This window comes from Sardina pilchardus, chromosome 8 (assembly GCF_963854185.1).
Source record: "Sardina pilchardus chromosome 8, fSarPil1.1, whole genome shotgun sequence".
In the NCBI taxonomy this organism is placed as follows: Eukaryota; Metazoa; Chordata; class Actinopteri; order Clupeiformes; family Clupeidae; genus Sardina; species Sardina pilchardus.
The window spans coordinates 9,827,227-9,849,613 of NC_085001.1; the positions used below are offsets into that span (position 1 = coordinate 9,827,227).

Sequence of the window (22,387 nt, forward strand, 5' to 3'; positions counted from 1 at the left end):
ACGTTCTATGTGAATGAATAATGTATCATAAATAAATAAATAAATGTATTGGCACCCCTATGTAACCCTATGGGAATTTAACACAAAGGGTTAACATAGGGGCAGGCAGATTTTTAAAGGCCACTTATTTCATGGATCCAGGATACTATGCATCCTGATAAAGTTCCCTTGACCTTTGACCTGAACAAAACACCATGCCAATCTCTAGTTATGGTGAAGGGTGTGTGATGATGTGGGGCTATTTTAGTTCCAAAGGTCAAGGGAACTTTATCAGGATGCATAGTATCCTGGATCCATGAAATAAGTGGCCTTTAAAAATAAAAATCTGCCTGCCTCTATGGGAGTTGAGAACATAGGGTTAACATGGGGGTGCCAATACGTATGACCCCAGTCTTTTAAGGAAGAACATTTATTTATTCATGATACATTATTCATTGCATGGGGTGCCAACACTTTCAGCCATGACTGTATATGCCACTCATTTCAATTAAGTAATCATGGCAAGAAGTATATTCACAATAAGAAATGGCTGACCACACATTACATTTCCCAGAATGCCACTGTCCATAGTATTCTTAACACATTATCACATATTAATCTTGACTGAAATTGAATCTTAAATGCAATAGTTAAACTATATTTACGGCTATACTATAGCTGTTATGTTATTGTGTTATTTACATTGACACCACACACCATCAAGCAGATGACTATCCATAACAGACTTGGCCTGTGGGCTGATTTTAAAATCTTAGATCACTTGTAATGCTTCTGACAGACGTAATGATAATCTGAAGTACAGTATATCATGATGGCCAGTACTGCCATGGTGATAAATATTATGTTTCACTACCATCATTCTACAGTAATCCTATTCATTTAATAGAAATTTAAACCTATAAAAAAAATCCTAAAATCTTTACTCCTGAAGCTCATATCCTGTCCATAAGAGGGGTAATATAGTTACTCAATGTAAACATGCATAATGTGTCTGTATCTCCCCAAGAGACAATACAGACAGACAATAGGAGGCTCAATCACACCATTGGGATACTCAACTTTGTGATACTTTCAAGTGACTATAGGTCAAAGTCAAATTGGGAAACGCAATCAACTTTGCATTAGGCCAAGAAAAAGTGAACTTCAAAATGTTCTTTATATTTTGAGAATGGGCTTCTCCTTAATGGTATATCTGACCATATTCTGAAAATCATCAACACAATATTTTTGCCCATCACCTGGTAAACAGTAAGAAGTCACAATTAACAGCTAAGAGAACAAATACTTATTAGAAAATCAAAGAAGCATTTACCCATAATCCATAGAAAATGATAGCTCACACATTGAGTACATTGCCTTTTTTCGTGTGTAGGCCTACATAATTCTTACTTGTCATGACAATTCACTCAAGTTGTTATTAGGTGAATAAAATTAGTGTAGTTTACTTGACTCCTTTAAGTTATCCCAACACAAAATGCAATACATACTGTACAATATACTAATAACTCCAGTTGAATGACTTATTTACACTCAAATTAAATGAGTTGCCAAACTCAAATGTCAAGGCATCCGGTTTACTCAAATAATTTCAGATACGTTAGCTTCCCAGGCTTTACAGTATACTCAAATAATTTGAGTTCAGTTAACTTCCCGGGTTTTACAGGGGAAAAACATACCTTTGCCATACGACTATAACAAAGTTGTTATTGCTAACTAGTTTCTAACCCCTAACCCTAAAGTAGTGAGAGAGCAGTTATGTTTGGATTGAATGAATAACTATAGTAATATGTCCATTAAATATCATTTGTGTCACAGCCTGGTATATTAATGAAGTTAAATAGCACTATACACCACCATCTACAGTTCTACATTTTCACTGTAACATTTAAATATTATAACTTGTGCAGCATTGCATGTCTCTCCCTACAAGCTTTTAAATTCGTCTTCACAACCACCCTGATATCTTACCTATTTGTGTCTTCTAACAAAAAAAAATAGGGTGACACTGACAGCTTGAACCAAAACATGTCTGCAAAAGTCTTAACGGAAGCCCTTTTCAGAATTGGCCCCCTGACACAACAGTGGCCCTTGTGGTGTGATACTCTTGTGGTATTTATTGATCATTATTTTTTAATGATCATGCTTGCACACAAGTTGGATTATATTGCACATTTGCCCAAAATTACAGTAGGTAACATGGAAGAAAAAGGAAGCACTTTGGGGGGAAAATCCGCTTTTTCCATTTTTAAGAATATAGTGTTAAAATGGACAAAATAACATTTTCTAAGCTGACAACCTGTCTAGAACTCATGTTGAGGGGTTAAATATCAATACTGGATAGGTTGTATGCTTGTACCAAAAAGTGTCCGACAAAGTTTTAATATCAGTTTTGGCCCCCTGACTACTTTGTTGACAGGACTGCAGGGCTGCTGTTGCATTCAGTGGGTGAATGTAAACATCTCTCCCCCCCCCCCCCCCCCCTCTGATGGTGTTTATCTAAACAGTGCAGTGTGAGTGGAATTCAAATAAAAACAAACATGTTTCTACGTTGCATTTGCCCTCCACAATAAAACACTGTTGTTTATCTTACAGGATCTGTGATTTGTATACGTATCTGCCTGCATGCTCCTTTAGTGGGAGATACTCTCTCTCTTTTGTGAATGGCACTTGATGAGAGACCACTTCTGTGAGCGCTGCGGCTGCAGCTTCCCTCTGTCTCCCTGGTGTGTGTGCAGGAGAGCTCTCTGCAGAGGGCTCAGCGTTGCGTGGGCCAATCGGCTGCCTCAGCAGCTTGTCCGTTGTCTGTTCACCTGCAGGCGATGCGGAGCGACTGATGCCTGCAATGGCAGCCCTGGACCTGCAGGCCCTGATACCACCACCACCACCCCTCCAGCTCTCCAGCCAGCGCCAGAGCCAGCACCCACACCCCCAGGCCCAGGGGCCCAACCCCAGCGTCTGACCCAGCCCGAGCTTCTCCTCCCCTGGCCACCCTCCTGGCTTCACTCTGGACCCACCATGGGAGGATGCCTCTCCAAACCCAAACCAGGTGACCCTCCTGCACCCCCACACACCCTCACCCACCCCCACCCCTGACACACACACACACACACACACACCTCCAAACCAGGTGACCCTCCTGCACCCCCACACACCCTCACCCACCCCCACCCCTGACACACACACACACACACACACACACACACCTACAAACCAGGTGACCCTCCTGCACCCCCACACACCCTCACCCACCCCCACCCCTGACACACACACACACACACACACACACACACACACACACACACGCACACCTCCAGAAACCTACCCCCTTTTCAAATCCTGTAATAATTGGCACTTGTTCGGGCCCCTTGCTATATATAGGTCACAGAAATGACTTGCCTTGACAGCCTTTTGTAGCATGGGCGTTCGGCGAGGGAGGAATTTTAATGCTCTCTACTGCAACTGCATTCAAGAGGATTACATGGTTAACATATGAGCATGGTTTCAGATATTGCACAATGCAATTGCTGTTTCTCCTTTGATGGCTGAGAAGAAGGGGGGCCAGTGGCAGCCAGTGGTGGCCGGTCGTGCAGGCAGGCGGACAGGCGGGCGGGCGGGCAGTTGGGCCTTAGAGCCGGGCTGCTCAATGCAGAGGCTGTTCTGCTATGGCGCTTGGTGTGGGCTTCTTTTTTTTTTTTTTTTTTTGGAGAGCACAACAGCGGCATAGCAGTCTTGCCACACAGTGGGCGTGGGACGGGATTTGCTTCCTTTTTAAACACCAGTAGCTGTGCTGGGCTGCGCTGCGCACAGTGCATTTTTGATTTATGCCAAAAAGAGATAAGAGCTCTTCTGTGAGGAGCCAGAGGTGGAGAGTTGTGATGTTAGTCAGAGTGTATTGGGGGTGGTGTAGTGTAGTTTTACTTCATTACATACAAGTACCCACGATCACAGGAGAGATCACAGGAAAGACGTGAACATGTTTGTGTCGCTTGTTCAACCTGTAAATTGCAGAGGTTACCTGCCAGCCATGATTATACCCCACCACAGAGAGGTGGAGGTATGTGGACCACAGGGGCATTACACTTTGACATGTTAAAGAACAAAGTGCTCTATAGTAAGGTATGTGGACCACAGGGGCAGTCAACTTTGACATGTTAAAGAAAAAGTGCTCTATAGTAAGGTATGTGGACCACAGGGGCCTTTCTGAAGAGAAAGTGCCACAACACACAGCAGGGTCCAAAATATTAGCTTGGACAATAACAGGAGATTTGTTAGCATATGCTAAATACGCTACAGCTGTCATAGTTCACAATATCGTAAATAGTGTGTATGTGTGTATGAGGACTTCCTAATGGCTACAGGTCTGCCTAAACCACAAAAGGTGCAAATTAGCAAGGATGTGGATGTGTACCGTAAGAGTAACCGTGTAAATGGTCTTACACTGGAGTCATGGAGGATGTGGTATTGGGGATGCAACTGACATTGTTTGTTTGACAGTGTTTCAGCTAACTTTCCTCTAGACTATAGCAGTGATGACAGCACCCGTGGCAACATGGTGCCCTGTCAGTCCTGATGCAGCACTCTTACCTTCTTACATAACAGCCCAGCCTCAGAGTGACTCTGACATTCAGCATGGCAAGTTGGTGTCATGAGCTGCTAGAATGGGAGATGTCCTCATTTGTGTTTTGCTCATTTTCAGCGTGTATTGTAGCAACTTGCTGGTATGTACATGCTCTGTGTGACAGCTCTGCTGTAATTCCCTGCTGGAACCTGTCATGATGTTGCTGCTGCTGTTGCTGTTGCTGTTGCTGTTGTTGTTGTTGTTGTTGTTGTTGTTGTTGTTGTTGTTGTTGTTGGCGGCGTAGTCTTAGGCCCTGAGTTTTCACACATTTTAGGACCTTATTAGCTCTAGCAATTTCATGACCATTTTCTTATACAGTAGCCTACATAGGGTTTACATTCCAATAGCAAGGATATAGAGATGATTATTGGCATGCATTGATATGATGGATGTTTCAGCCAATGGTAAACTATTGTTTGGTGCATTAATCTAAAACAATGGCTTTCAGCACAAAATAGAAGATAACATGTTTTACTTTAATAAAAGTAAGGATAATACTTCTTTATGTATTGCTCTATCTAGGATGTACTGTGTTTTGATCCAGTCACAAATGGGTAAACTGGACATTTAGATTGCATTAGATATGAAATGATATGTGATAGTTTAAGTGGAATGTGATTGAGTCTATTTATTATTTCACGAGCAAAACAAATAATATCTGAATGGTTTGCTATTAACTGAATACATTTATGATTAATGAAGGGAATGGTGTTGAGAATGAGGCTGTGAGTGTGATATGCTTACTGCAGCTGCCAGATGACTGCTTTGTGAAGCATGCTTAACAGAAACTGCTATAATTACAAGGGAAACACTAATGAGTCTAGTTCACCTCCTGTGTCGGTAGACAGAGATTATAATCTGAGAACTGTATCCCGTGGTAGCAATCCACTTCCCTGAATAAACTCACCGGCACTCTAAGGCTGACTGACTGGAAAAGACTGTAGTTGAAAAAGCTCTCCAAATGCTATGTTGTTGTTCAAATCCAGACTGTGTTATTGGATTGTATCATTTAGAGAGTAAGTAAAAAAGAGATTGAGATCTGTGAGGCCGTGGGAGTGCTGTCTGGCCAAAATTCGAGAATTGATTTGAGATCAATGAACTCATAAATATGTATTACTGTTTCTGTGATTGGTTGTGAGATGCCAACAATGTTGTCACCCTGTCTTTGTGTAAACGATTTTGGCACAGACTTGGAAACTGTCATGTCTACGTTTTGCAATGGAGACACCCCCCCCCCACACACACCTCCCCCAAACCTCCTACACACACACACACACACACACACACACACAGACACACACAGACACACACACACACACACACACACACACACACACACACACACACACACACCCTAACTCACACCCCTGAACCAAATGTCAGTCCAGTCAAACACAGATCTACCATTGGGCCCACGATGGCGCGGTTTCTTTCCTGTTTCCTTGCCTGCGTCTACAGTCACTTATGATTTTCCATTCATTTTAATTAAGAGTCGCACAGCAGGCTGGAATTCCAGCCAGATTAAGTCGTAAGAAGCGGACGGTCAGCACATTTTTCCGGCTGAGGAGAGTTCTCCTCTCCCTGCTTCCGAGTGAAAAAACGGTTACACAACCACTTTTTTTCAGATGATGAAAATCCTGCAAGAGACGAGCGGGGGAAAAGAAACGAGCACAAGAACAAGACAACCGTCCCGCAAACATGTCCCACAGACGAGGACACAGAAAGGCCTCTTTAATAGCCTTCTCTTGATCCATGTTTTCAGATGGTCACTTTACAGCGCTCGTTTCTGAACCCTGACCGACTCCAAGAAAGAGATTGTTCAGTCCAGGCTGTTCACTGTAGTGCAGTGCTGCTTCTGACTGTTAATGGACCCTCAGCCACACCACATGAATGCGTGCTAATAGCCTGATGCATTATTTAGCCCGTGTTGTGCATGTCATTCATCAAGTGGGATGGCACCACAATGCTCTCACACGGATAGATGTCGTACCTAAGTGGTGATTGAACACATTGTGCTGGATGTTGTGTAATAGATTAATATAATGCTTCTGTTGGAGGAGCCCTCGTTGGCACGTGCTCCATATTTATGAGCCTGTCATGGCCATCTCTTGTCGGCTTGAGCTGTCACTTCAATGATTAATTGGATCGATCTTCCAGTCAGGAAACATGCAGGCTCTCAGGAAGTACAGTTTATGTGATGGGCATACAATATTAATGTCATTCTTCTTCTTATTATTACAGTGCATGGAAATGCACTGTATTGTTATTCCTAGGCTTTTTCTTTTTATTATTATTATTACAGTGCATGGAAATGCACTGTATTGTTATTCCTAGGCTTTTTCTTTTTATTATTTTTATTTTTATTATTATTCTTCCAGGCCCTAATTTGACTTGAACCACTTATCGTAGGAACTTGGTTCAAACTTTGTCACGTAGCTCTTGCATCAAATTTTCGGCCTATTACTTTTCATACTTTTACGACTTTTACTTTTTGAGATAGTAAATAAAAACTAAACTTAATTTTGCCATAGACTTAACATTGGCTTTGTGACATCATAATTAGCTTTTAAAGAAATAGAATGGAATCAACTTTGCCAGTGTTCTCTCACTGACTTCAGCAACTTCTATTGGAACTTCTTCTCTGTGTGTCTCTCCATTGAACTGGATAGCTCACTTGTCATCTCCACTTTCTTTCACTTCTTTTTCTTCACTTCCTCTCACTTTCTCTATCACTCTCTCTATTTCTCCCAATTTTGATAACTTTTCAAAACTATTATTTAAAATAACACTTTTTATAGCAAAGCAACCACTATAATAACTTAGCAACAACCTAGCAACCACTTCCATAATGACACCCTGGCAACCACCTTAGCAACTGACATGATTTCCCTAGCAACCAATGTGATTTCCCTAGCAACCAACCTAGTAACCACTTTTTATAGAATAGTAACCACTTTATTTAGCCTAGCAACACCTTAATAATCACTTTAAGTACCCTAGCATAATCCTTGCAATGACTTTCCATGCACTGGTATTTCCTTCAGGAAATGCTTTTCTAGTTACAGTGCATGGAAATGCACTGTATTGTTATTCCTAGGCTTTTTCTTTTTATTATTTTTATTTTTATTATTATTCTTCCAGGCCCTAATTTGACTTGAACCGCTTATCGTAGGAACTTGGTTCAAACTTTGTCACGTAGCTCTTGCATCAAAGTTTCGGCCTATTACTTTTCATACTTCTACGACTTTTACTTTTTGAAATATTAAATAAAAACTAAACTTAATTTTGCCATAGACTTAACATTGGCTTTGTGACATCATAATTAGCTTTTAAAGAAATAGAATGGAATCAACTTTGCCAGTGTTCTCTCACTGACTTCAGCAACTTCAATGGAACTTCTTCTCTGTGTGTCTCTTCATTGAACTGGATAGCTCACTTGTCATCCCCACTTTCTTTCACTTCTTTTTCTTCACTTCCTCTCACTTTCTCTTTCACTCTCTCTATTTCTCCCAATTTTGATAACTTTTCAAAACTATATTTAAAATAACACTTTTTATAGCAAAGCAATCACTATAATTACTTAGTAACAACCTAGCAACCACTTCCATAATGACACCCTGGCAACCACCTTAGCAACCAATGTGATTTCCCTAGCAACCAACGTGATTTCCCTAGCAACCAACCTAGTAACCACTTTATTTAGCCTAGCAACAACTTAGAAATCACTTTAAGTACCCTACCATAATCCTTGCAATGGCTTTCCATGCACTGGTATTTCCTTCAGGAAATGCTTTTCTAGTTACAGTGCATGGAAATGCACTGTATTGTTATTCCTAGGCTTTTTCTTTTTATTATTTTTATTATTATTATTCTTCCAGGCCCTAATTTGACTCTAACCGCTTATCGTAGGAACTTGGTTCAAACTTTGTCACATAGCTCTTGCATCAAATTTTCAGTCTATTTCTTTTCATATTTCTATGACTTTTACTTTTTGAGATATGAAATAAAAACTAAACTTAATTTTGCCATAGACTTAACATTGGCTTTGTGACATCATAATTAGCTTTCAAAGAAATAGAATGGAATCAACTTTGCCAGTGTTCTCTCACTGACTTCAGCAACTTCAATGGAACTTCTTCTCTGTGTGTCTCTCCGTTGAACTGGATAGCTCACTTGTCATCCCCACTTTCTTTCACTTCTTTTTCTTCACTTCCTCTCACTTTCTCTATCACTCTCTCTACTTCTCCCAATTTCAATAACTTTTTAAAACTATATTTAAAATAACACTTTTTATAACAAAGGAACCACTATAATTACTTAGTAACAACCTAGCAACCACTTCCATAATGACACCCTGGCAACCACCTTAGCAACCAATGTGATTTCCATAGCAACCAACGTGATTTCCCTAGCAACCAACCTAGTAACCACTTTTTATAGAATAGTAACCACTTTATTTAGCCTAGCAACACCTTAGTAATCACTTTAAGTACCCTAGCATAATCCTTGCAATGACTTTCCATGCACTGGTATTTCCTTCAGGAAATGCTTTTCTAGTTATAGTGCATGAAAATGCACTATACTGTTCTTCCAAAGTATTCTTCTTATTATTATTATTCCACTACTTCTAACGCACGCAATTCAGCTTGAACCGTTTAACGTAGAAACTTAATTCAAACGTTGTTGCGTAGGTCTTGCTTATGCCAGGTGTGCTTTGTTTTTTTCAACTTTGTAACTTTTATACTTTTTAAACTATTAGTTAAAAACTATTACAATTTCCCCATAGACTTAACATTGCTCATTATGACATCACGGCAGCAATTAGAATGTTACGCCAGGTGGCCAGTCCAGGTGCAGCAGCTCTCTCTCTCTCTCAGGCTCTTGAGACTACATTTTCATTCCCCTGTATCAACTGTATCAACATAAGTCTTCCTAATTCCATCCAACTTTCTATCCATTCATCTTCTTCAAACCATTCACTCATCCACCCATTCTAAACAGTCTGCCTATCAACATCAATTAGACGATCTACATTCAACTTTTAAACAATCTACTCTGTCTCAGGCTTACACTGTGGCTCTCTTAAGACTAGCCAGTTGAATTGATTACACCTGTATCTGTATCCACTACTCCCAGTAGAGAGCTGTGTCTCTCCACTCTACAAGAATATAAGGCACATTCCATCCAACTTTCTATCCATTCATCTTCTTCAGACCATTCACTCATCCACCCATTAAACTGTCTATCAACAGTGATGATTGATTACACCTGTATCAACTACTCTCAGAGAGCTGTATCAGTGTCTCTCTTAACAAGAATATAAGGCACATTCCATCCAACCTTCTATCCATTCATCTTCTTCAGACCATTCACTCATCCACCCATTAAACTGTCAAATGTGTCAATCAACATCTATTAAACAATCTGCCTATCAACATCCATGAAACATTCTGTCTATCAACATTAATTAGACTATCTACATACAACTTTTAAAGTATTTACTGTGGGTGCCTCTCAAGCAGCGTTTATATGTCCTCCCTCGCTCCTCGATCCTCAATGATCTACATAAAGAAAGATAGAAGAAGGGCTAGACTATCCCATTGTTGCCGCTCCATCATTCTTTATGTAGATCAGTGAGGATCGAGGAGCGAGAGAGGACGCGTAAACGCTATATGAGAGGCACCTTCTGTCTCAGGCTTTAAGCATACAATCTCATTAAGACTACAGATCCTGTTTCACTACTTCCTCTGTCCACAACTGTTTCAAAATAAAGGTCCTCACTGCAATAATACTCTATTAAATCATTTAACCATTGAAACTACTCAACTATTGAGCTGTTCAACCATTCCAACTGTCAGTTATCATCCACTATGCCTCCAGTCAACTACATGAAACCTCCATGTACCTAGCAACCAACATAGCAACCATTAAAATAAAGTGTTTATGACCGTTTCCATAGCAACTAACATGATTATACTGCAGTAACTTCTTGTTTCTTGATAGTGGCCACCATGGATACTCTAGCAACAAATGTTTCAAAATAAAAGTCCTCACTAGCAAGTTAGCTAGTTAGCATGGTTAGCATTGTTAGCATTTTTAGCATAACTGCAAAAAATCATCAACTAAGTTAGCTAATCAACCTGGTTAGCATTGTTAGCAAATTTAGCATTGTTAGCATTTTTAACATTACTGTTAGAAATCATCGGTTAAGTTAGCTAATCAACCTGGTTAGCATTGTTAGTAAAGTTAGCATTGCTAGCATAATAAGCATTTTTAACTTAACTGCTAGAAATCATTAGCTAAGTTAGCTAATCAACATTTTAACATGAATATAAATCATTAGTTAAGTTAGAACTGGAATGTTTCATCTTTAAAATGTCTACCTTTACACTATCAACTCTCTGTAAACTATGCAACCACCATGTTTACCCTAGCTACACCTTAGTAACCATATCTACATTATCTATCTATTTTTGCATTTTCATGCACTGGTAATTCCTTGGAATTGCATTTCTAGTTATTATTATTATTCTTCCAGGCCCTAATTTGACTTGAACCACTTATCGTAGGAACTTGGTTCAAACTTTGTCACGTAGCTCTTGCATCAAAGTTTCGGCCTATTACTTTTCATACTTCTACGACTTTTACTTTTTGAAATATTAAATAAAAACTAAACTTTATTTTGCCATAGACTTAACATTGGCTTTGTGACATCATAATTAGCTTTTAAAGAAATAGAATGGAATCAACTTTGCCAGTGTTCTCTCACTGATTTCAGCAACTTCAATGGAACTTCTTCTCTGTGTGTCTCTTCATTGAACTGGATAGCTCACTTGTCATCCCCACTTTCTTTCACTTCTTTTTCTTCACTTCCTCTCACTTTCTCTATCACTCTCTCTATTTCTCCCAATTTTGATAACTTTTCAAAACTATTTGTTACTACCACTTCCATAATGACAACCTGGCAACCACCTTAGCAACCAATGTGATTTCCCTAGCAACCAACGTGATTTCCCTAGCAACCAACCTAGTAACCACTTTTTATAGAATAGTAACCACTTTATTTAGCCTAGCAACACCTTAGTAATCACTTTAAGTACCCTAGCATAATCCTTGCAATGACTTTCCATGCACTGGTATTTCCTTCAGGAAATGCTTTTCTAGTTATTATTATTATTATATCCAACAGATTAATTTAATATAATTTTACGACAATGAATATGGTATAACAGCATTCTTGCTTCCTCAAGTGTGGATGGCATCTCCATGGTGGCAACATTGCTAGATGTTTCAAAATGTTCTAATTAAATGAAAACTAATAATGTAACATGACATGTAGACATGTAGCCTACTTGCTTGGCAAGAAGCCTTTAGACATATTTTGGAGCCATGTGACAGATCTCAATCAGGATTTAACCGTACTGGAGGAATGTCATGATAGCTCTGTGTAAAGTATGGACAGGAAAAAGAAGGAAAGACTTGAATTCCTACAAAACTTTTAAAAATACTGAAATCATATTAGCATCATGTCATCAGTGAAAAGCAACACATTTCGTTATCAGTGGGAACTATTGCTTCCTTAAACACTATCCCTCCCAAAACTAAGCCTGTCAGTGTCTGGTGTTCAGATGCTTTATCTATTGTTTTATTCCAGTAAATATTTAAACATGGCTGTCGTGTCGTATCTAGTTCTTGGCATTTCTTTCTTTGTGAAATTGCTGGACGGCCTTGGAAATTAGACTTAACACACAACACTGACAGTGAGTCAGCCTGTAACCCCAACTCAAAATCTAAATATCTCATCATTGAATCATCAAAACCTTTCCCAGCATTTCAAATAATCTCGCACATTCCCAGAATTGCTGAAAAGGGTTTCTGTACAGACTGGATACTGCTCGTAAAGATGTACTGTACACACACACACACACACACACACACACACATACGCACACACATATGTATGAATAACAAATGCAAACCAACCAACATACAAACAAACAGTCCACTGAGAGAAGGTGTGTGTTGTGACCTTTGCCTGCAGTAGAGGTCAAGGTGGAGCTCACCCTGCTGGACAAAGAGAAAGAGGCCGACGTGATGTCTCCCAACGGGAAGGCCAGCCCCTTCTCCGACTGCCGACCCAACGGCGCCCTGGGTCACTGCTCCGATGAGGACGCCGCGGCCGCCTACAGGTCCTCCCACAAGCCCCGGGACTACGTGGAGGCAGCCGTGTGTCACGTGAAGGACCTCGAGAACGGACAGTAAGGCCTGCCGCTTGTGGCGCCATGCTATACGCTGAGGATTGTGTTGCTGGACTTCATTAAGCAAATGCATGCCGATGCATAAGAATGAAGTTGATGTTTTGTCATCCAAAATTATTATGTTATTAACTATTTCCTTTCCCTATTTTACTAAGTGTTACAACTGTGAGAGAAAACATGAACAACTTGATCAACTGTTATTTCAATTTGAAATAGTTTAGAATCCAGCATTTTCTAATTGTTCAGATGAGCTGTCTTCCCGTAATTTCTAGATATTTCCTTCATCACGTCGTGACTAAATATTTAGTAATGGACATTATACAACAGTATTCTAAACAGCCTGGAGGACGCCATCTTGATTAATTCTATTCTATGATCCACAACTAATATTCAAGGTCTTGACCCTTCCACAGGATGCGAGAGGTAGACCTGGGGACAGGCAGGGCTTTGCTCATCAAGGAGCACGGAGAGTTCTCCGCCATTGGACACAAATGCCCACACTATGGGGCACCACTGGTCAAAGGTGAGCAGCTCTGGCCTGTTAGCCAGATGGTGTTATGCTGCTCATTATGGGGAGAGAGATTTATCTTTCTCTGACTTTTCCTCTGTGGGAGTCACCTTTGTTGTGTGTTATGTAAGACATTTTCTCTCCCAGCCCCAAGACATACAGGGTTTAGTATTCTGTTGTGTTATGGCATATTGTGTCATATTTATGTTTACTTAGCAGGCGTTTAACAAAAGAAAAGACATACTTACATACATTTATATTTATTTACAAGTATTATAACCCTAACCTAGAGGCCACTTTGGCAAAGTATTGTAACAAGCACTTATTATTACACGTGTACTAATGATCTTTGGGTACACAAAAACAACATACTGTAACAACAACAAAAGAAAACAACGTATGTGGTATTACATATTGTAACACAGGATGTTACACTGTACTTCATCATACATTGGAACAAGGACCCTATCAAATAAAGTTTTACTGGATGTTCTTGGGAGAGCACCTGCATGTTTCAGTGGTCCTGCTAAGTGTTACTCTACAAGAGACCGTCTCACCACAAGTGTTACTATTTCCTCCAGGTGTCCTATCTAAGGGGCACATTCGATGTCCATGGCACGGTGCATGTTTCAACATCGCCACAGGGGACATTGAGGACTACCCGGGACTTGACAGCTTGCCCATCTTTCAGGTGACACTCCTCTGTTTTCATGTCTCCTCCTGAAGTGTGTGTGTAGTCCTCTCAGAACTGGGGAACTGAAGATAGCTCTGTGGCCTTTTCTCTCTGTTTGGTTCAGGTCAGAGTTGAAAAGGACAGAGTGATCATTCGGGCAAACAAGCAGGTAACATATTTCTTCTTCTGTGTTTGCAGTATTGTGTGTGAAGGTATTGTAAGCCACCTTCAGGCAGAGGGTTTTGTAGAGTTGTCTCATTAACTTTGTGTGAACTCTCCCTGGCCAGGCTCTTCAAACACAAAGGCGGACAAAGGCCATGTCAAAATGTTCGGCTGTCATCAACTCGAACACAGGCTTCAGCCATGTTCTTATCATTGGAGCGGGTGAGAGGCCTTTGAGAAGTATATGTCCACAACATAAATGGGCCACAGTGACCCTATTTAAAAGAACGTCAACAACTTAAGCAACCTTCACGTTTAGGAGCTATGCTTGAACATTAACATGATTGGCATTAACATTAACCACCTTCTTGTGATGATTTGTGAGTCTGCACAAATTGACAGTCTCTACATTTAATGGTGTTAGATTTTTGTATCTGCTGTTCATTCTCCATTCTGTCCAGTCTTAGAAAAAGCTCTCTCCATGTCCTGTCAATCGTCCTGACTGACTCTCAGGCTGATTTAAGACCTGAGAGGTATAACCATATGGCTGAGCTCAGCTCGTCTGGTTGTGCTGGCAAATGAGAGTAAAGCTTATGGATCAATCCTCTGTGACGGTCAGCTCCAACAGAGTGCTTCCCTCTCCCCATTCCCAGGCCCAACTGGACTGGTCTGCGCCGAGACGTTACGTCAAGAGGGCTTCACCGATCGCATCGTCATGTGTACCGTGGACAAGCTTCTGCCCTATGACAGACCAAAACTGAGTAAGGTTTGTACCAACATTTACCACTCACTTGAGGCACAACAGAAGTTCTATTGTGCTCTGAAGGATATTCAAAGTTGCTACATATGTGGTGCGGTGACCAATATCCAACATGATTCATAAAACCAGAGCATTTTTATGGACTGTGCTGGGAATCGGTGGCAATTAAACAACATGACGAACCAATCCCATAATACCACTAATCAATCCCATCTTGAAATGAACTATTCAAACATGAAGGGCCCATGTCCTAATACTAAACTAGAAACGTTTTGTCAGTGGAAATGTCCATTGAGGATCTCTTTTAGTCCATGCCTAGTCCTGATCAATGTGGGGAAACTGGCCCATAGAGTTGATGCCCAACAGGATACATATCTGCTCTGATTCAATTTCAGCGTGGCATCCGAGCAGTGACTCAACTCATTGGGCAAAATCTGGCTTGGCAAAATTCACTTTGCCTGGGCTAATTCAATACATTATGAAATAATGAATGAACATATCACATATACATGGGATCTAAAGTGATGCAGCCTAAGTAAAAAAAAAAAAAAAAAAAAAAGCAGGATGGTTTTGTCACATAAGCCGAGCAGTTATTTCTTTATGTATTAGCAAGAGGTAGTTAGCGGTGTTTGATGCTTATAACATGCCTGTTCCCAGTCCCTGGAGAGCACAGCTGAACAGCTCCGGCTCCGCTCCTCAGAGTTCCTGCAGACCCACGACATTGAGCTGCTCACAGAGAAGGAGGTACGTCCCCAAACATCCTCTACTTATTAGATCTCCTGCAGTTGCATGCATAAATCACTTGCTGAGATGTTATATGTGAGAGAGTGTGCTGCTAATATAGCCCTTAGAAATATCCCCAAGGATTATTCTACATCCTACATTGACATGCATAGTACATTATACATACTGGCCAATGGAGATTATCTGTATCAGTATTTTAGACTTCCAAAGACTTGAGGCCAACATCACTTATCTAGAGATATTAATATTACTTCAGGCCTCCAGACTTACATCAGCAAAAATCAATGATTTCTTTAACTGAAAATATCTGCTGGTATGACTTATGCCTACCTCATCCAACATTAAATGATATGCCTTTTGAGGCTAACACACATAGATCAAGAGCTATTATTGATCACCCAGAGTAGTCTGTTTTATTATTTATTATTATCATTTATTATTATTTGTTATTATTAATAATAATAGTAGCCTAACAAGAATAGTGTTGTGTATTGATGAATCTAATGTCACTCTCTACTTTTCAACTTTCATCTCATGGCATGTTTGCTGTTTGGACATCTTATCTCAGGTTGTTTCTGTGGACGTGAAGATGAAGACTGTGACTTTTCAAGATGGCTTCAAGATGGAGTACAGGAAGCTGCTCATTGCCACAGGAAGCAAGTAAGGGTCTCCAGAGAACTTCTGACTTCCTGTTCCAATAGGGGTCTCAGGGTCAGGATCTGAGACAGTAGATGACATTCAACTGGTCTAGATCATCAACTGACCAGTTTGGATATAACATTGAAAAATCAGTATTTGAATGTACGGTATTCTGAAAGAGCACATACTTCCAACACATCAAAGTATTGGAAATGTATTTTCAAGGACAAGGAGTTTCTGCTGAAGTTTATTATGTTTCTTTGTGACATACTGTATTCAGGAATATCTAATCGAGTACTCAAATATAGAGCGAGACTAATAGAGGCTGATTACTCCTTTAATTGTGTCAGATGAGCATGATAAATTAGCATGTTGCTAATACACTGGTCTGTAGATTGTCATGTAGGACTGGGTGGAAAGTTCAGGGTTGTTTTCCAGATGTTGTGCCATCGGCCAGGTGTCTGGTGCGACTGGTATTGCATCCATCCAAAAGAATATTTTTCTTAGTGTAGTAGGGAAGTTTGCTTGCAGTTTGATTAATTGGGTCGAGATTTCTTTGGAGTCTCTCGCTATCTTCTAACACTTCTACAGGTCTTTCATCTCTCTCGTCCTGCACACACTCTCCCCTAATGAGGTGGCTGTGCATTGTCCTCTAAGTCATTGTGGGCCACAGCTAGAGAGCTTTATTACAGTCTCACTGACTTGATTCCTATGGCTCTGCCATCATCATTTCAGAAGTCTTAATTGGCTCAGTGAACAGGATTTGGACAGCTTAAACAACTCTATCAGTTTTCTCATTTTAGGATGTTGCCTTCTCTGGTGTTCTGCGCATACATCTTGTTTCAGTCAATGTTTCTGTGAAACACTAGATGTAATAATACTGTACCTCTGTTTATGGTCTTTCTATATTTTAGGAACTTTGTAGTAGGGTATGTCTGTCACTTTGTTCTCTGTTTAACCCCCAAATCCAGTTGCATCCAGGGTCTCTACTCAAGTTCAGTAGTGTCCCTGTTCCGCTTGCATCTCCATCACCTGTCCATCTTGTGTTGTTATAACAAAACGAATGCTCTATGATGTTCTTCTTTATGTGTAGTTTAATATCATGCTCTTCTCATAAGCATAAAGGACTCCCTTCTTTCAGTATGTCTCCGGTTTCCTATTCTGTATCCATGTCAACAACGTGCTTTTGGCCGCCAATAATGGCAAACTATATTAAAAAAACACCTCTGCTCAAAACTGGTAACTTTTCCCACCTGCTAGAGATGGTCAGTCTTGTCCATCTTGGCCTGTACTTCAGTTTTTTTTCCTGCTGCTTTTCAATTTATGTTGATTTATCAGTCTGCTATGGATTAGTCATGTTTGTGGTTTATTCATAGAATAATGATGATTCAGATGATCCAATACTCCAAAGGCATGTTTAGACACTATGATATTCTGGCTGACGTGCCATTTTTCCATGCATCTATCTTGATTTGCTTGGTCCTTGTTTTGGACAGGAGTTGGATCAATTGATAAACTCTGACCACTACCTGTACAGATGTCTCCCTTGTCTCCTCATTCTACTTTGCATCTGTCAACAATCCCATTTCATTTGCTATCATGTTCTGCAAAGGGCCAAGCCACTCAACTACAAAGGAAAGGAGGTGGAGAATGTGTTCCATCTCCGGAGCCCAGAGGATGCGAACCACATAGCCCGGCTAGCCAGCAATAAAAACGCTGTCATCGTGGGAACATCCTTTGTAGGTCAGTGTTTACGATGACTGAATGTGATATTATTTGGGGGAGTCATTGTAATATTTTATGTGCATAATAAACATGACACATGTGATTAGATGATTTTGGGAGAAATTCCCTATTACAGCATGTTGGGTAATTAAACTATCATTACTAACTATGGGATATTGTGGTGTGATAGGTATGGAAGTGGCTGCAGCCCTCACGGACAAGGCCCATTCAGTGTCAATCATTGGGATAGAAGCAGTCCCCTTCCGGAAGGCTCTTGGAGAGAAAGTGGGCAAGGCCATGATGAAGGTATAGCTTTAAATATAAATAAACAACAACCAGTCGATCTTCTGCAGATGTCTCAAACACTCTGCCCTGAGAGATGGCTTTTTTTAACATCTCCTCTTTAATTCCTCTCTCTGCAGCTCTTTGAGACCAACAGGGTCAAGTTCTACATGCTGAATGAGGTGTCGGAGATGCGAGGCCATCATGGACAGGTACCCATAAAGTGAGAGACCCGGCTTGGTATTAGGAAGCCTGAACCTATAACAAAGGGGGCAATTTACTGCATTATTTGACTGTTTTTTTATCCAACTACCGAGAACCCTTGTGAAGGTCTGTAAATTACCTTCCGGACAATTAGCAGCAGTAAAAGAACCTTTCAGCCCTTAAATAAAATGTGTGTGTGTACAGAGATACTGACATAGAAGGTACATACAGTAGAACTTGTTCTAAAGCAGCTTGCCGTGGTGTAGCCACCATCCAGCGACCTGTACACAATCCCTGATTGGGAATTTAAGCCCAGGCTCTTTCTCTTGATAGTACTATAATGTGTAGCCTGGAGTTATTTGACAATACTGAATTCCTTAAACAAATAAAATATGTAAATGATTCACTGGAGACCAGGTTGCCTCCAGCTGCAGTAGGCAGAATATCACAGATACTTAGTCTATTTGCATTTCGTGGCCATTTTGATACACATTTGTGTGTGTGTGTGTGTGTTTTTATGTGTTTTCTCACGCAGTTAAAAGAAGTGGTCCTCAAAAGTGGCAAGGTCCTAAGAGCTGACGTGTGTGTCATTGGTGCCGGTGAGCTAATTTACTACGGGCCTCAGAGATCCTACCACAGGGTCTTCCATTCATTTGTCTTCTGAGCCGACTGCTTTGTTGTCAAGTTAATGATTTCCAAAGTGCCATTGTTTATATGAGCTGTTATGAAACGTTGTCAAACATCATCACAGGTTCTGGTCCAGCCACGGCATTCCTGAAACAGAGTGGTGTGCACATGGACTCAAAGGGCTTCATCCCTGTCAACAAGGTACTGCAGATCTACTCAGTAATGCCACACACAAAACACTTTTATCTAGCTTTTCACAGAATTGAATGCTCACATGAAAGTCAGGTCGAGTCACTTTATTTGTAAAGCAAATTTAAAAGTTAAACAACAGGAATTGACCCAAAGTGCTTTACAGTTGAAGCATTAGGGGTTGACAATACAGGAGTACATTTGAGGAGCAAGGAGATGATCGGGTAAACACCTTCATTTTGTCTGTGATCACACTGTTTCATGTGCTTGTGTTTCCTCCACAGACGCTACAGACCAATGTGGAAGGAGTGTTTGCAGGGGGAGACGTGGTCACTTTCCCTCTCTACTTGCGCAATAACAAGAAGGTGAACATCCCTCACTGGCAAATGGCCCATGTGCATGGTAAGTCCTGACAGATTCCTACATGGGCCACACAGAGTCATCGGTCCCTCTGCATTTCCTTGACTTCACACATTTCTGTGACCAGTAGCCCTGTGTGGGCAAATTCTGACTATGGTCATGAGTTCACTTTCAACACAGCTTCTAAGCTATTTAGTTTTGGCTTTTTGCATAGTGGGGTCTGAAAAATACATATTAAATGAACAGATAAATGGTCAATAAATTGACTGTTTTGCACAATGTGTGGGGACACCCTGTCTATGCTTTGTTATGGTACATGTGAAATGCCAAATGATGTGTATGCTTTTCTAAAGGGCGGGTGGCAGCTCTCAACATGATAGGAAGACCCACGGAGGTTAAGACAGTGCCTTACTTTTGGACTGCCATGTTTGGGAAGAGCATACGCTATGCAGGTAAAGCTACTGGCCTTTCTATATTCTTCAGACAGCTACTCTGTGCAGGAACATGGCGTACAATACCATGAAATGGAACGCTCATAATAAGCCAGTCTGAATTGAATTGTGCTAAGAAGACAGATAAATAAATGCTGACAGACATTTTGTGTTCCCACAGAAATGGGAGCTAATTTAGTATTTTAGAGTGGTCCATGGTGCAACATGTGCGCAATTGGAAGCTATAGCTAAAAATAGAACTTAAAGGAGCACGAGGCACAGATATGTTCATATTTTTCCAATTCTCCTCACATTTGTTGTCAAGGATACGGAGATGGGTTTGATGATGTCGTCATCCAGGGAGATTTGGACGACCTGAGATTTGTTGCATTTTACACAAAGTGAGTCCTCATTTCAAAGCACATGAGTATATTTCTGTGGACGTGTTTGCTCAAGGTATTTTACATCTCCTCTGTATCATTGATTCACACCAAGTTAATTAAATCTTTGACACTTAGCCAAACTTCAGTGTCACTCCTTCTTGCCATCTTTAGAGGAAGTAATTAATAACACTGTGTTCTACATATGGGGAAGTAAGAGTTGCTAGCTCATGTTTCTGATTGCAGGAGTGAAGAGGTGGTGGCTGTGGCAAGCATGAACTATGACCCTATTGTGTCGCGAGTGGCCGAGGTGTTTGGCACGGGAAAGACGATTAGGAAACGTGATGTGGAGTAAGTGAAATTCCTTTCTGTAACAGTGACCCCCACCGCAGGGACAAGAGAGACAATGAATGTTTTATGTTTGGAATAGTTTCCCCACTCACAACATAGAACAGTGTGACTGAACGTTGCCAAACACGAGATGCAACAGGAGCCACAGGTGGACATATCTTCCGATCTGGAGTTCTTGTATTTTAAGAGAGACGTAATGACTCCTATCCTCAGATAAACCATAATTGTCTTCTAGTAAAAACAATAGTGTTAATTTTTAAACCAAATACAGGAAATACATTTGGTTACTATTGTGACTTATTTTTATCATGTTAATTTTTTTCTTCTGTAGCTTAAGACTCCTTTTGAGGACCAAATGTGCCACATTTGTCATGTCAGTCACAGTCCTCTTTGACTCAACACAGTCCACCTCTACCCGTATCTTTTTTGCGTACGAAATAGCCAGCTTTTTATAGGCCGTAATCCGAATCCTTGCATCATATTCATGTCTGTCACCATTTCTCTGTTTCAGAACTGGGGACATGTCTTGGTTAATCGACAAAGGCTCACAGTGAAGTTATCATTGCCTTTAAAAACACGAGGCTACCGGTGACAGCTGAAAAGTTCAAGGGTGTGGGAAGACCGGGCGGGAGGGAAAAAAAAAAAAAGAAAAAGAAAAACCCAAGAGACACTTGAGGTGCTGAATGAACAAGAGGCTTGGCTGGAGGCAGAGGAGAGCGAATAGCAGGGCGTTGGCGTGCTCCAGCCCAGGGACATCATCTCAATGAGGGCTCCTCTGAGGCCCCCCCCCCTCTCTCTCTCCGCTGTGGCCCCCACACACACAGCGTTGTACATACTCATCTGCTTAAGGACTTCACACTCCACAATGAGCCATACATGAATTTGGAGCTAGATATTGGTACGGTCCTGATTTTTCTCACATTCGTGTGCCGGCAGAGCAGAGCAGAGCAATACAGCTAAGTGCGGAGGCATTGCTTGAGCATGATGTAACTACCTGTACACTTGTTTTTGTTTATATAAGGGTCGGATAAGGGTATTTTTTTGTACATGCCACTTGTGTATAGCTGTAACCTAATTGCATTGCATCGTAACTGGACCATACGATTTCTACTGACCTTTTGAGATTTGTGTTTTCTCTTTTTTTCTTTTTTTTTGTTCTTATTTGTCAGACCTAGGCCCCCCTTGTGTGTATCAGCCGAGTGGACTGTGCAGAAAGTAAGGGCCCCGATGCATTCAGTTTCACATGTGAAACGTTCATACAGCCAATAGTTTCACGTGTATGCACAACTTTCATACAGCCAATAGTGACTTGTATAGATGCCATAATGTCCTTTTAATTCCAGATGCCAATTGAATGCCCCCCCATTCCCCCCCTTCCCACTCAAAATAGCATGGGAACCACACCACAAGTGGGAATATTGCTAGCATAATGTTCCTTCATGGAACACAATGTACCTCTTGCTAATGGTAACCTTT

General features: G+C 40.8%; 1 protein-coding gene across 2 annotated transcripts in view; it reads left to right on the forward strand.

Annotated features, from left to right (window-relative positions):
- LOC134088616 (apoptosis-inducing factor 3) overlaps positions 1 to 21,513 on the forward strand; it is a 29,712-nt gene extending 8,199 nt beyond the window's left edge. Inside the window, exons 2-20 of one of the 2 annotated variants that reach the window (XM_062542667.1) lie at positions 2,817 to 3,046; positions 12,663 to 12,876; positions 13,290 to 13,399; positions 13,966 to 14,075; positions 14,182 to 14,226; positions 14,345 to 14,441; positions 14,873 to 14,985; positions 15,637 to 15,723; positions 16,292 to 16,383; positions 17,975 to 18,105; positions 18,278 to 18,393; positions 18,510 to 18,581; positions 19,109 to 19,172; positions 19,325 to 19,401; positions 19,674 to 19,791; positions 20,103 to 20,201; positions 20,506 to 20,581; positions 20,807 to 20,911; positions 21,423 to 21,513. In XM_062542667.1, coding sequence (XP_062398651.1) covers positions 3,016 to 3,046; positions 12,663 to 12,876; positions 13,290 to 13,399; positions 13,966 to 14,075; positions 14,182 to 14,226; positions 14,345 to 14,441; positions 14,873 to 14,985; positions 15,637 to 15,723; positions 16,292 to 16,383; positions 17,975 to 18,105; positions 18,278 to 18,393; positions 18,510 to 18,581; positions 19,109 to 19,172; positions 19,325 to 19,401; positions 19,674 to 19,791; positions 20,103 to 20,201; positions 20,506 to 20,581; positions 20,807 to 20,911; positions 21,423 to 21,465 — 1,800 coding nt within the window. In that variant the 5' untranslated portion in view covers positions 2,817 to 3,015 and the 3' untranslated portion in view covers positions 21,466 to 21,513. Of the gene's footprint in view, positions 1 to 2,816; positions 3,047 to 12,659; positions 12,877 to 13,289; positions 13,400 to 13,965; positions 14,076 to 14,181; positions 14,227 to 14,344; positions 14,442 to 14,872; positions 14,986 to 15,636; positions 15,724 to 16,291; positions 16,384 to 17,974; positions 18,106 to 18,277; positions 18,394 to 18,509; positions 18,582 to 19,108; positions 19,173 to 19,324; positions 19,402 to 19,673; positions 19,792 to 20,102; positions 20,202 to 20,505; positions 20,582 to 20,806; positions 20,912 to 21,422 lie in introns of both variants that reach the window. The other variant, XM_062542666.1, reaches the window with a different exon arrangement.
- The last annotated feature ends 874 nt before the right edge of the window (positions 21,514 to 22,387 follow it).